This window comes from Phyllobates terribilis, unplaced genomic scaffold, assembly GCF_046119375.1.
Source record: "Phyllobates terribilis strain yellow unplaced genomic scaffold, ASM4611937v1 Scaffold_13__5_contigs__length_258822181, whole genome shotgun sequence".
Taxonomy (NCBI): Eukaryota; Metazoa; Chordata; class Amphibia; order Anura; family Dendrobatidae; genus Phyllobates; species Phyllobates terribilis.
The window spans coordinates 104733080-104746575 of record NW_027362773.1 but is presented as its reverse complement, the minus strand read 5'-3'; the positions used below and the strand labels follow the sequence as shown (position 1 = coordinate 104746575).

The window sequence follows — 13496 nt, the reverse complement described above, 5'->3', positions numbered from 1 at the left end:
ATTATTGGTGGTAGAATAATTTCTGTTATGATCTGCTAAAAGCACTAAGGAAAGAAAGGAGATCTGTCCCTACAATAGAACTAAGCTAGATCCCTACGATGTAACGGGGAACCTGATCCTGCGATCAGACCCGCTAAAGTCCTCGGCTAGTCTGTACGAAGACCTATAGATGCAAGGGAGGGATCCCTACAAGAACTAGGGACTGGGATAAAGTTGGACACCTCCTAGCAGAAATTGTAGCAGAAAAAGACAAACACACAACATAGAACATAAAGGTCCGAAGACCTAGCTAAACTGACTGAGAAAGGTAACTAAGCACCAGGCTAGCTTAAGAGTAGAAATTACAATGAAGTCCAGCAAGGCCAGGAGGGCGGAGCAGGATTAAATAGGCAAAAAAGGTAATGTGACCAGCAAGACAGAAAAAACCTAACAGGAGAGTTCTAACAGTACCCCCTCTTCTATGAGGATCTTCCGGATCCCCTAGGCCCAGACTTATCAGGAAACCTCTTGTGAAACGCTCTGACAAGTCTGGAAGCAGAAACATCATCTGCCCTCACCCATGAGTTATCCTCGGGTCCGAAACCCTTCCAAGCGACGAGATACTGCAAACTCCCTCTATACTGTCTAGAATTTAGGATGCGGGAAATTTCGTATTCCCCGTCCTCCACCACCGGAGTAACAGTGGCAGAGGCGTCTCCATCCGACACATAAGCTCTTTTCAACAGAGAAACATGAAACACCGGATTAATCTTCCAGGAGGTAGGAACCTCCAACCTAACAGCAGATTGGTTAACTACCTGAAGCACCTTAAAGGGCCCTACAAACTTGGGACCCAATTTTTTAGAAGGAATCCTCAACCGCAGATTCTTAGAGGACAACCAAACCATGTCACCAATAGCAAACAAAACCTCTTGCCGTTTCCTATCAAAGTACCTCTTACATTTTTTGTTAGCCTCCTGAAGATTACCACGCACATCCGTCCAAACTCTCTCCAAATCACCGGAAAAACTCTCCTCCTCAGGCACAGCCGATACCAATTTGGAGAATGACCCAAAAGACGGATGTCTCCCAGAACAACAAAAAAAAGGCGAACAACCAGCAGAAGAGGATGTATGGTTGTTAAGAGCAAACTGAGCAAGTGGCAGAAACTCAGACCACCCCTCCTGATTGTCTGCCACAAAACTACGCAAGAACTGCTCAACATCCTGATTCTTCCTTTCTGTCTGGCCATTAGATTCAGGATGATATCCAGATGAAATCGACAAATGAACTCCCAACCTGTCACAAAAAGCACACCAAAAACGAGCCACGAACTGAGGTCCCCTATCCGAAACAATGTCAGGAGGAACGCCATGTAGTCTGACAATTTCCTTGACAGAGGCCTTAGCGAGTGTCTTAGCGCAGGGCAGTTTGATGAAAGGAACCAAGTGACACATCTTGCTAAAAAGGTCCACGACCACACAGATGACTGTGAAACCCTCAGAGGGGGGAAGGTCAGTAATAAAGTCCATAGCCAGATGTGTCCAAGGTGCACTAGGAACCTCCAGAGGGCAAAGCAACCCCGCTGCAGGAGTATGTGAAGACTTAGATCTAGCACACACCGTACATTGACGCACCCACTTAATGACTTCCTTCTGCCATCCAGGCCACCAAAAACTGCGACCCTCAAGTCTCTTGGTCTCAGAAATTCCTGGATGACCTGCCAACCGAAACTCATGACACTCAACAAACAAATCTCTCCTAAAGGTCCTAGGCACAAACAACCTCCCATGGGGAGTGTTAGATGGGGCATTCTCCTGGGCTTTAAGAATCTCATCTTCCAAAACGGAGTCCAATGCAGCAATCACAACACCTTCTTGTAAAATGCTCCCCTCCTCCTCAGCACCGACCATGGGAGAAAAACTGCGAGACAAAGCATCAGCTTTAACATTCTTGGTACCCGGGATGTAAGTAACGGAAAAATTAAACCTCGAGAAAAAAAGTGCCCACCTAGCCTGACGGGCATTCAAGCGCTTGGCAGCATCAAGATAGATCAGATTTTTATGATCAGTGAAAACCTGAATGGGAAATTCAGCACCTTCCAAGAGATGACGCCAGTGTTCAAATGCGAGTTTAATAGCCAGCAATTCCCGATTACCAATATCGTAATTAAGTTCAGTCTCAGAAAAATGTTTTGAAAAAAAAGCACAGGGATGTACTCCATCCTTGTTTTTCTGAGACAACACCGCACCGACCTCCACCGAAGAAGCATCAACCTCAACCAAAACCGGCTTAGTCACATCAGGCTGCATAAGGATGGGAGCAGAGCTGAACCTCTCCTTTAGAAACACAAAAGCTTCAATGGCCTCGGTAGTCCACTGAACCGCATTAGCACCTTTCCTGGTGAGATCGGTCAGTGGTTTGACAATAATAGAAATTTTTTTAATGAATTTTCTGTAATAATTGGCGAAACCCAAAAACCTCTGTATCGATTTCAAACCAATAGGCATAGACCATTCCTGAACCGCCTGAACCTTCACAGGGTCCATCTCAAAGCCCTCGCTGGAGATAATGTAGCCCAAAAAACTAATTCTCTCTACAGCGAACTCATATTTCTCCAGCTTAGCAAAAAGCGAATTGTCCATTAATAACTGTAAAACCTCACGTACGCTCCGCCAATGAGACTCCAGATCAGGCGAATAAATCAGAATGTCATCCAAATACACAACCACATTTTTACCGATCAAAGGTCTAAGGATATCATTAATAAGATTCTGAAAAAATGCTGGAGCATTGGTAAGACCAAAAGGCATAACCAGGTTCTCAAAATGACCCACAGGAGTGTTAAAAGCAGTCTTCCATTCATCACCCTCCTTCAAGCGCAACAAATTGTATGCCCCCCGGAGATCAATTTTAGAGAACCACTTGGCCCCCACTAACTGGTTAAACAAATCAGGAATCAATGGCAGTGGGTAAGGATTGCGTACAGTAATTTTATTAATCTCACGAAAATTCAGACAAGGACGTAAACCGCCGTCCTTTTTTTTAACAAAAAAAAATCCAACAGCCACAGGAGACTTGGAAGGCCTAATGTGACCGGCGGCCAAGCTTGTCTGTATCTATTCCTCTAAAGCCTTTCTCTCCGGAATAGTAAGATTAAATAAACGACTTTTAGGAAGAGTCGCTCCAGGGACAAATTCAATGGTACAATCATAGTCTCTATGGGGAGGCAAAATTTGTGACTCCTCCTCAGAAAAAAATCTCCAAAAATCCTGAATAGGTACAGGTAATTCCCCTTTTTCCACTGCAGCAATACGTCCGTTACAACACTTGTCATAACACTTAGGGCTCCAGGACTTAATTTCATTGGTAGACCAATCCAGTACAGGATTGTGCAATTTTAACCAGGGTAAGCCCAAAATTACTGGAGAAGGCAAATTATTTAATACTACCAAATCCAAATTTTCTTGGTGAATACCATTAATAGTGAGGGGAAATTCACAGACCTTGTGAGTAACACTCTTCAAGGGGGAGCCATCGACAGAAACCACAGCAATAGGGGATGACAAAGGTTTGGGTTTTAATTTAAGTTTTTCCAAGAATCCCCCATCAATCACATTCAGAGTAGAACCACAATCCACAAATATCCGAAATTCAATTAATTCTTCCTGAGCAGCAGTAGTAGCAGAAAGAAATACCCCCTTAGTATTTAAACAGGCAATACGGGCGTAACTGACCTTTTTTTTTTCTTTGTTCATACGAAGCACACAGTTCTTAATAAAATGGTCAGATTTCCCGCAATAAAAGCACAAACCTTCAAAAGTCCTGCGGTCTTTTTCCTGAGAGCGGGGTGCCTTCGCCCCAATCTCCATCGGCTCTCCAATATCAGTACAGACCCTCTCAGGACTCGGAGCTGACATGGCAGAGGATTTACTCTCATTAACCCTTGCACACAGTCTCCTGTCCACCCGTATAGCTAATTGCATTGCCTCCTGCAAGTTTCCAGGTGTGGGATAAGCAATCAGCAAATCCTTAACCCTTTCACCTAGCCCTGCAAGAAACAAACTTTTCAAAGCTGAATCGTTCCACCCCACCTGCGCAGACCACCGACGGAAGTGAGAACAATATTTTTCCACATTACCTGATCCCTGCCTCAAACTTCTCAATTCAGTCTCAGCTGATGAGACACGATCAGGATCATCATACAACAAACCCAAAGCAGAAAAAAAACTATCCACTGATCTAAAGCATGGATCACTAGGTTGGAGAGAAAAGGCCCACCCATGAGGTTCTTTGCGCAAAAGTGACATTATGAACCCTATGCGCTGTGATTCATCATCAGAGGATCTGGGTCTCAAACGAAAATACAATAAACAAGCATTTTTAAAGGAAAAAAATTCTTCTTGATCACCAAAATATAAATCAGGCAAACGTACCTTTGGCTCCGCAAAATGTGCTCCAGAACAGCTACTCACGTGTTGTTGGAGCTCGGCCACCTCCAGAGAGAGTCCCTGCAGGCGTTGAGCCAAATCCTGAACCGACACCATGATGGAAACTGGAAGTCTTTCCTTAGAGATATTTTTGGGCTGGACTTACTGTTATGATCTGCTACGAGCACTAAGGAAAGAAAGGAGATCTGTCCCTACAATAGAACTAAGCTAGATCCCTACGATGTAACGGGGAACCTGATCCTGCGATCAGAACCGCTAAAGCCCTCGGCTAGTCTGTACGAAGACCTATAGATGCAAGGGAGGGATCCCTACAAGAACTAGGGACTGGGATAAAGTTGGACACCTCCTAGCAGAAATTGTAGCAGAAAAAGACAAACACACAACATAGAACATAAAGGTCCGAAGACCTAGCTAAACTGACTGAGAAAGGTAACAAAGCACCTGGCTAACTTAAGAGTAGAAATTACAATGAAGTCCAGCAAGGCCAGGAGGGCGGAGCAGGATTAAATAGGCAAACAAGGTCATGTGACCAGCAAGATAGAAAAAACCTAACAGGAGAGTTCTAACAATTTCCTGATATAGTACATATATAGAAGATCAGCCACACAACCTGCAGTGCATCCACTAATTAGGTAAAGGATGCACATCCATATAGATCCACACAGTAAAGAAAAGAGAGACCGCAGCATTCTGGAAGTATAAACCATGGAGACGGTTAACTATCTCAATGACCTGATTCAACGTTTCGACCCTGAATGGGTCTTTTTTAAGCTTGAGAAAAAAAAACATTAATGGTGTAATTGTTGCACCATGTCAACCATCTCCATAGAGCATGAATAAAAATATATTAATTAAATGGGTTCTACAAAAATTTTAACCCTACCTTTCAAGCATGAAAAGGACCCATTAAGAGTCGAAATGTGGCACCCTTTTAATTGGGGAAGTAAACCATCTCCATAGTTTATATTTCCAGAGAGAAAAGTTGTGGTCCCATATACAAGTTTTAATAAAACCATAAAGCCTTCAGCTCTGTATAATGGGTGTTGTAGTACTCAGGTTCAGACCGCCATATTTCATGGTCCGTATATGGACTGCAATACCTGTAATGACCCCAGTCTCCTGACCTAAACTTAAAGGGAATCTGTCAGCAGATTTTTGCTATGTAATCTGAGGACAGCATGAGATAGGGGCTAAGACACAGATTTCAGGGATGTGTCACTTATTAGGCTGTGTGCTGTTGTTTCAATATCATGGATGTTTTATCACCAGAAGATTATCACTGCCCGGACTACAACTGGCATGAGTCCTGGTCCGACCACACCACCTCCTGTAATAAGCATGCTTCTGTCAATAGACTATGTACACAAAAAGCTGCCGTGTGGGCAGGGTTAGCTTTCTCAGCTCTGCTTCATGCTGCATCTAAAACCTGACTGTGTCACAACTTCTACTCTCAGTAAACTAAGTGATACATCGTTGGAATCAGGGTCTCTTTCTCTACATTATGCTGCCCTCAGATGAGGTAGCAAAAACCTGATGACATGTTACCTTTAAAGCCTCTCATATGTTTCAGGAGGAGACCAGGGGTCAGTCCAGGCATTATGGTCTGTATATGAACCATAAAATACAGCTATTTGAACCTGTCTTTACATAGTATTTTCTGCAGAAACAATTAGAAATGGAGACTTCATGTAGAGTCATAAGGAGTGCCTAAGGCTCTATGGTCAAAATTCACAGGTATTTCCAAATATATGTGTGTGTATACAGTACAGACCAAAAGTTTGGACACACCTTCTCATTTAAAGATTTTTCTGTATTTTCATGACTATGAAAATTGTACATTCACACTGAAGACATCAAAACTATGAATTAACACATGTGGAATTATATACTTAACAAAAAAGTGTGAAACAACTGAAAATATGTCTTATATTCTAGGTTCTTCAAAGTAGCCACCTTTTGCTTTGATGACTTCTTTGCACACTCTTGGCATTCTCTTGATGAGCTTCAAGAGGTAGTCACTGGAAATGGTCTTCCAACAATCTTGAAGGAGTTCCCAGAGATGCTTAGCACTTGTTGGCCCTTTTGCCTTCACTCTGCGGTCCAGCTCACCCCAAACCATCTCGATTGGGTTCAGGTCTGGTGACTGTGGAGGCCAGGTCATCTGGCGTAGCACCCCATCACTCTCCTTCTTGGTCAAATAGCCCTTACACAGCCTGGAGGTGTGTTTGGGGTCATTGTCCTGTTGAAAAATAAATGATGGTCCAACTAAACGCAAACCGGATGGAATAGCATGCCGCTGCAAGATGCTGTGGTAGCCATGCTGGTTCAGTATGCCTTCAATTTTGAATAAATCCCCAACAGTGTCACCAGCAAAGCACCCCCACACCATCACACCTCCTCCTCCATGCTTCACGGTGGGAACCAGGCATGTAGAGTCCATCCGTTCACCTTTTCTGCGTCGCACAAAGACACGGTGGTTGGAACCAAAGATCTCAAGTTTGGACTCATCAGACCAAAGCACAGATTTCCACTGGTCTAATGTCCATTCTTTGTGTTCTTTAGCCCAAACAAGTCTCTTCTGCTTGTTGCCTGTCCTTAGCAGTGGTTTCCTAGCAGCTATTTTACCATGAAGGCCTGCTGCACAAAGTCTCCTCTTAACAGTTGTTGTAGAGATGTGTCTGCTGCTAGAACTCTGTGTGGCATTGACCTGGTCTCTAATCTGAGCTGCTGTTAACCTGCGATTTCTGAGACTGGTGACTCGGATAAACTTATCCTCAGAAGCAGAGATGACTCTTGGTCTTCCTTTCCAGGGGCGGTCCTCATGTGAGCCAGTTTCTTTGTATCGCTTGATGGTTTTTGCAACTGTACTTGGGGACACTTTCAAAGTTTGCCCAATTTTTCGGACTGACTGACCTTCATTTCTTAAAGTAATGATGGCCACTCGTTTTTCTTTATTTAGCTACTTTTTTCTTGCCATAATACAAATTCTAACAGTCTATTCAGTACAGGGGCGGACACAGACTGTAGTGGGCCCCTGTGCAAGAAATTTTTGGGGCCCCCCCCTGCCCTTCATAAGGCAACAAAGTTATGTAAACATAACCCCCCCATGTGCATCTCTCATCCCCCCCATGTGCATCTCTCATCCCCCCCATGTGCATCTCTCATCCCCCCCCATGTGCATCTCTCATCCCCCCCATGTGCATCTCTCATCCCCCCCCATGTGCATCTCTCATCCCCCCCCCATGTGCATCTCATCCCCCCCGTGCATCTCTGATTCCCCCCACTCCTAGTTAATTAATTGTATTTAAAAAAAATAAAACTTGTTATACTTACCCCCATGCGATCCCTGCAGAATCCTGGCGCTCGTCCACGTCGCTACCACCAGGCTCTCCTGACGTTCAGTCATGTGACGGCGCCACATACATAGCCAGCAGCTTTTGTTTTGGCCAAAAGATTTTTAAAGCCGCCACCACGATAAGGTAGACTCTTCTGGCTGGGCCCTACTCTAACCTATTAAAATTTTCTTAAAATATCCAATACTCTTTTTAGATATATTTTTATTTCGTTTTCTTTAAGGGAATGTGTCATATACATTTTTTTTTTTTAAATGACCAATAATACCACATACAGGGAATACCGCCACACCATGACCAGACCACATATTACCACAACATAGTGACCGAATAATGTCATTATACACGGGAGCTCTATACATGGTATGTATAATTTAAGTGTCCAGGTAATCTAGTGATCACCAGTGACATTATACACAGGAGCTCTGTATATAGTGTCAGTGTACAGGTAATACAGTGATCACCAGTGACATTATACACAGGAGCTCTGTATATAGTGTCAGTGTACAGGTAATACAGTGATCACCAGTGACATTATACACAGAGGCTCTGTATATAGTGTCAGTGTACAGGTAATACAGTGATCACCAGTGACATTATACACAGGAGCTCTGTATATAGTGTCAGTGTACAGGTAATACAGTGATCACCAGTGACATTATACACAGGAGCCCGGTACATAGTATATAGTGTAAGTGTACATGTAATACACTGACTCACTGGTGACGTCTCTAGGTGAAGTCCTTCAGCTACGCTTTTCTCCTTCATCCAGCACAGACCGCCATCACGTCTTCCAGCCAGGACTCGTCTCTGCATAAAATAACACAGTTATCTAGAGCACATTCCCCAACTTCTACATTACGCAGCTGAATACAGACGTGCACCCACCATTAATATATAGTTATTATGCTACCCACCATTCCAAATATAAATTGTAATCCACCACGGTGCCCCCATTAACTGTAAATAGGCACTTAATATATAATTTAATTAGAACCTCTACTCTTTCCACCAATTTGTTACCAGTTACACTCCAGCATCCGCAACGCCCCCTACTCTATACTTCCTGCTCCCCGCATTCATTATTTACATGCACCCCCTGCCCCAATTCATTATATCATGTCCGTGCTCTCCCCACCCAATCATCATTTATCATTTACTCTCCCCCACCCCACATTCATTATGTGCAGCTCATTATCCCCCTACTCCCAATTCCCCCATGTGCAGCTCATTTTCTCCCAATTCCCCCATGTGCAGCTCTCATCCCCCCCATGTGCAGCTCTCACCCCCCCATGTGCACATCTCTCATCCCCCTCCCCCACATGTGCCCCTCTCTCATCCCACCCCATGTGCATCTCTCATCCCCCCACATGTGCAGCTCTCACCACCCCCCCATGTGCACCTCTCTCATCCCCCCCATGTGCACCTCTCTCATCCCCCTCCCCCACATGTGCACCTCTCTCATCCCCCTCCCCCACATGTGCACCTCTCTCATCCCCCTCCCCCCCATGTGCATCTCCCATTCCCCCCATGTGCACCTCTCTCATCCCCCTCCCCCACATGTGCACCTCTCTCATCCCCCTCCCCCCCATGTGCATCTCCCATTCCCCTCCCCATGTGCACCTCTCTCATCCCTCTCCCCCCCGCATCTCCCATCCCCCCATGTGCATCTCCCATTCCCCCCATGTGCATCCCCCATCCCCCCCCCCATGTGCATCCCCCATCCACCCCCCCATGTGCATCCCCCATTTCCCCCCCATGTGCATCTCCCATTCCCCCCCCATGTGCATCTCCCATTTCCCCCCCCATGTGCATCTCCCATTCCCCCCCATGTGCATCTCTCATTCCCCCCCCATGTGCATCTCCCATTCCCCCCCCATGTGCATCTCCCATTTCCCCCCCCATGTGCATCTCCCATTTCCCCCCCCATGTGCATCTCCCATTCCCCCCCCCATGTGCATCTCCCATTCCCCCCCCCCATGTGCATCTCCCATTCCCCCCCCCCCATGTGCATCTCCCATTTCCCCCCACTCCTAGTTAATTGTATTTTTTTAAAAAAATAAAACTTGTTATACTTACCCCCATGCGATCCCTGCAGAATCCTGGCGCTCGTCCAAATCGCTGACAGCAGGTTCTCCTGACTTCCGGTCATGTGACGGCGCGGTCACATGACCGGAAGTCAGGGGAATCATAAAGGCGCTGCCGCAGCAGAGCAGCGCAGCGCTGAGATGTCCCGGACCCGGCGCTTAGAGGGGAGGAGAGGAGAGAGACGCACAAGAGGGGGGGCTCCGTGGGGGCCCCTACCGGCCGGGCCCCATACTGGAGTCAGGGCAGTCATGCCCTGATGGCGGCCCTGCTGGAGGCTGGAGGGGCCCTCTCTCCCTCGGGGCCCCCGTTCAATGAACCGGCTGCACGGGCGGTAGTTCCGCCCCTGATTCAGTAGGACTATCAGCTGTGTATCCACCAGACTTCTGCACAACACAACTGATGGTCCCAACCCTATTTATAAGGCAAGAAATCCCACTTATTAAACCTGACAGGGCACACCTGTGAAGTGAAAACCATTTCTGGTGACTACCTCTTGTAGCTCATCAAGAGAATGCCAAGAGTGTGCAAAGCAGTCATCAAAGCAAAAGGTAGCTACTTTGAAGAACCTAGAATATAAGACATATTTTCAGTTGTTTCACACTTTTTTGTTAAGTATATAATTCCACATGTGTTAATTCATAGTTTTGATGCCTTCAGTGTGAATGTACAATTTTCATAGTCATGAAAATACAGAAAAATCTTTAAATGAGAAGGTGTGTCCAAACTTTTGGTCTGTACTGTATATATATATATATATATACATACAGTGTCGATTGGACATAAGCATTCTAAAAAATTGAGTACGCTATAAAAAATGCAGTATAACTGGCTCCTTTGATAAATTACCACAGTGGTCAAGGCACCCAAAATCCATATGTGTGAAGATACCCAAATACAGTTAAAGCTATGTGAAGTCCAATCAAAATCAGTTGTACTAAACTCTTGTCATGTCGTCTTTCCTTGTTTCACATATGAACGAACACGATATTTAAAAATCATTGAAAGTACCAATAAATACAAATAACATCTTAACTAAATTTTGCTTAGGAGCAAGAAGGAAGAGCACAACTTCAAGCTGAGGTTCTGAGTCTGAAAAGGACCCAAGAAGAAGCGTTCACTGGAACTTTGCCCCGAGAAAGCGGTGCCAAGATCCTCAGGGGTGGAGCCAGCAGCTGTGAAGGAACGGCTAATGAATAAATTATGAAGTATTCTTTAAGAACTTTGTAGAGAAAGTTTGGGATCAGGGAATCATTTGATGATAAATCAATGATATGATCAAATTGAAAAGACAATGCAAGGTAACACCGGTCGATAATTTAATGAGTTCTATGGAAATGTAGGGAGAGATGGTTTCTGGAGCATAAAATGAGTCAAACACTGAATTATTTAGGTGTTCGGGTATAAGAATTTTAGACAACCACTAACAAATATTTCAGGGGATTGAATCAATGAAGAAAATTTAAACCGTACAGATCAGACAAAGAAAAAAACGAGGGAAGAAAATCCTTTCCGTAGTGGCCAGAAGATCTGGTTCCACTGTTACTTCAGGTATGGCTTACAAATACTGTGAATGCTGATGGGACAATGAGAGGTTTACTAGGATGCATACCGCTGGAACATTGTGAAGGAAGGATGGCCTGTATCGAACGTCTTTGTACATAGAGTATTAATGTCTTCCAGTGATTATCTTTAAAGTTCCTGCCATAATGAATGTATATTTGGGACAATAAAGGGTAATATTATCTGAATTCTTCCCTCTGAGTGATTAATTTTATCCACAAAAGGTATTTATTGATGAAGTAACAGGACACGCTAAGCAAAAGGGACATTGCATGCATCTCCAGTAGTGTTGAGCGAGCGTGCTCGACACTCAAGTGAGCATCGGGGTGCTCGGCTACGCCTCGAGTATCTCCAGTGCTCTAGCGCCAAGCTTGAGTCCCTGCCCCGCATGTTTTGCGGCTGTTAGACAGCCAAAAAACATGCAGGGATTGCCTGCCATACATGCTTGAGCACCCACGATATTCGATGCGTACCCGAGCACCCCAATGCTCACTTGAGTGCCGAGCACGTTCACTCAACACTAATCTTCAGGAACAAGTTTATAGCAAATGTTGACTCTGAAATATTATTTTGCTTATTTATCTAAATTGATTAAAAGTTCCGCACTGTTTTTTTTTTTATCTTACCTTCATATCGATGGCAGGTTTGCTTTCCTGAGACCGAGCTCTAAATTCACTGCATAACCATCATATTCCATCGAATTTACAGGCATCATCATCACTATCCCTGTTGGAACTCACAATCTAAGTTACCTATCAGTATGTCTTTGGAGAGTGAGCGGAAACCAAAAGAAACTCACACCAACATGGGGAGAACATACAAACTCCTTGCAGATGTTGTCCTTGGTGGGCCCTAGCGCTGCAAAGCAACAGTGCTAACCACTGAGCCACCATACCACCATCAATTAGTTGGTGTTAGGAATCGTGCTTCTGTGCTCCCACCTACTATGCGTGCACCAAGACTGTCCCTAATCTTATGGAGCATCACGTTCTGGTATAGAATATGTGAGGATGCGAGACGCCATGTCTCTCACTGATTTCTCCGGTTGCCAGGCAATGCAGGACACTGCGGTGTCTGGCACTATGCAGTGGTGGAATTATGTTAATTTCATTCTGCTGTTCAAAGTAGCAGGGAATGGCTGTCTGGGGATGATTGGGAGGTATTTAACACCAGATCATTAGGCAGGCTATTTAGTCTTTCTCCCTGCTCAGTCCTTTGCTGTTTATTAGTGATGAGCGAGCATGCTCGCCACTGCTCGGTACTCGCCCGAGCATCTCAGTACTCGAGATGCTCGGAGCTCGCCGAGTACTTTCAAGATGCTCGGGCGGGAGCTCCGGTCCCCGTCCTGCATGTTTGGCACTATTTAGAGCACCTATCATGCAGGGATTGTCTGCCACTCACGGTAATGTCACAGCCATGGTGGTTGTGGCATTACAGTGGTTGCCCAAATCGATGGGAACAGTGCTCACAGTGAAACATGAAAAGCCGGCAATTCAGCAGCGGCATACACCGGTACCCGACAATTTAGAACAGAAAGAATAGAGCATCACACATAGATCATATAGATAGAAACATGTCAGTCACATATATAAGAAGTACAGTGACAGTGTTGGTTACTGTACTAGTTATTTAGTGTTAAAATAAAGGAGTTATTAAAAAAATAATAATAGTGTTTTCATGCTCCCATCTCTTTAAAAAAGCCGTCCGGCAATTCATCAGCGGCATACATCGGTACCCGACAATTTAGAACAGAAAGAATAGAGCATCACACATAGATTAAATAGATAGAAACATGTCAGTCACATATATAATTAGTACGGTGATAGTGTTGGTTACTGTACTTGTCATTTAGTGTTAAAATAAAGGATTTATTTAAAAAAAAATTGGCGTAGGGTTCCCCGTAATTTTAGTCTCTAGCGGAGGTTAAGCAGACCGCTGGGGCTGATGTTTGAAGCCTGGGAAGGGGGTAATACCCACGGAGCTTCCCAGGCTACTAATATCAGCCCCCAGCTGAATACTTAGTTTTTAAATTTGTAAAGTGCTGCGGAATATGTTGGCGCTATAA

General features: G+C 44.7%; 1 protein-coding gene across 6 annotated transcripts in view; it reads left to right on the top strand.

The window, feature by feature from the left end:
- The window catches only part of SIPA1 (signal-induced proliferation-associated 1), a 120611-nt gene extending 109008 nt beyond the window's left edge, over positions 1–11603 (top strand). For all 6 annotated transcript variants that reach the window (XM_073658364.1, XM_073658365.1, XM_073658362.1 and 3 more), the window contains one exon: positions 10919–11603. In XM_073658364.1, the coding sequence (XP_073514465.1) occupies positions 10919–11068 (150 nt within the window). In that variant the 3' untranslated portion in view covers positions 11069–11603. The remainder of the gene's footprint in view (positions 1–10918) is intronic.
- Positions 11604–13496: the final 1893 nt, after the last annotated feature.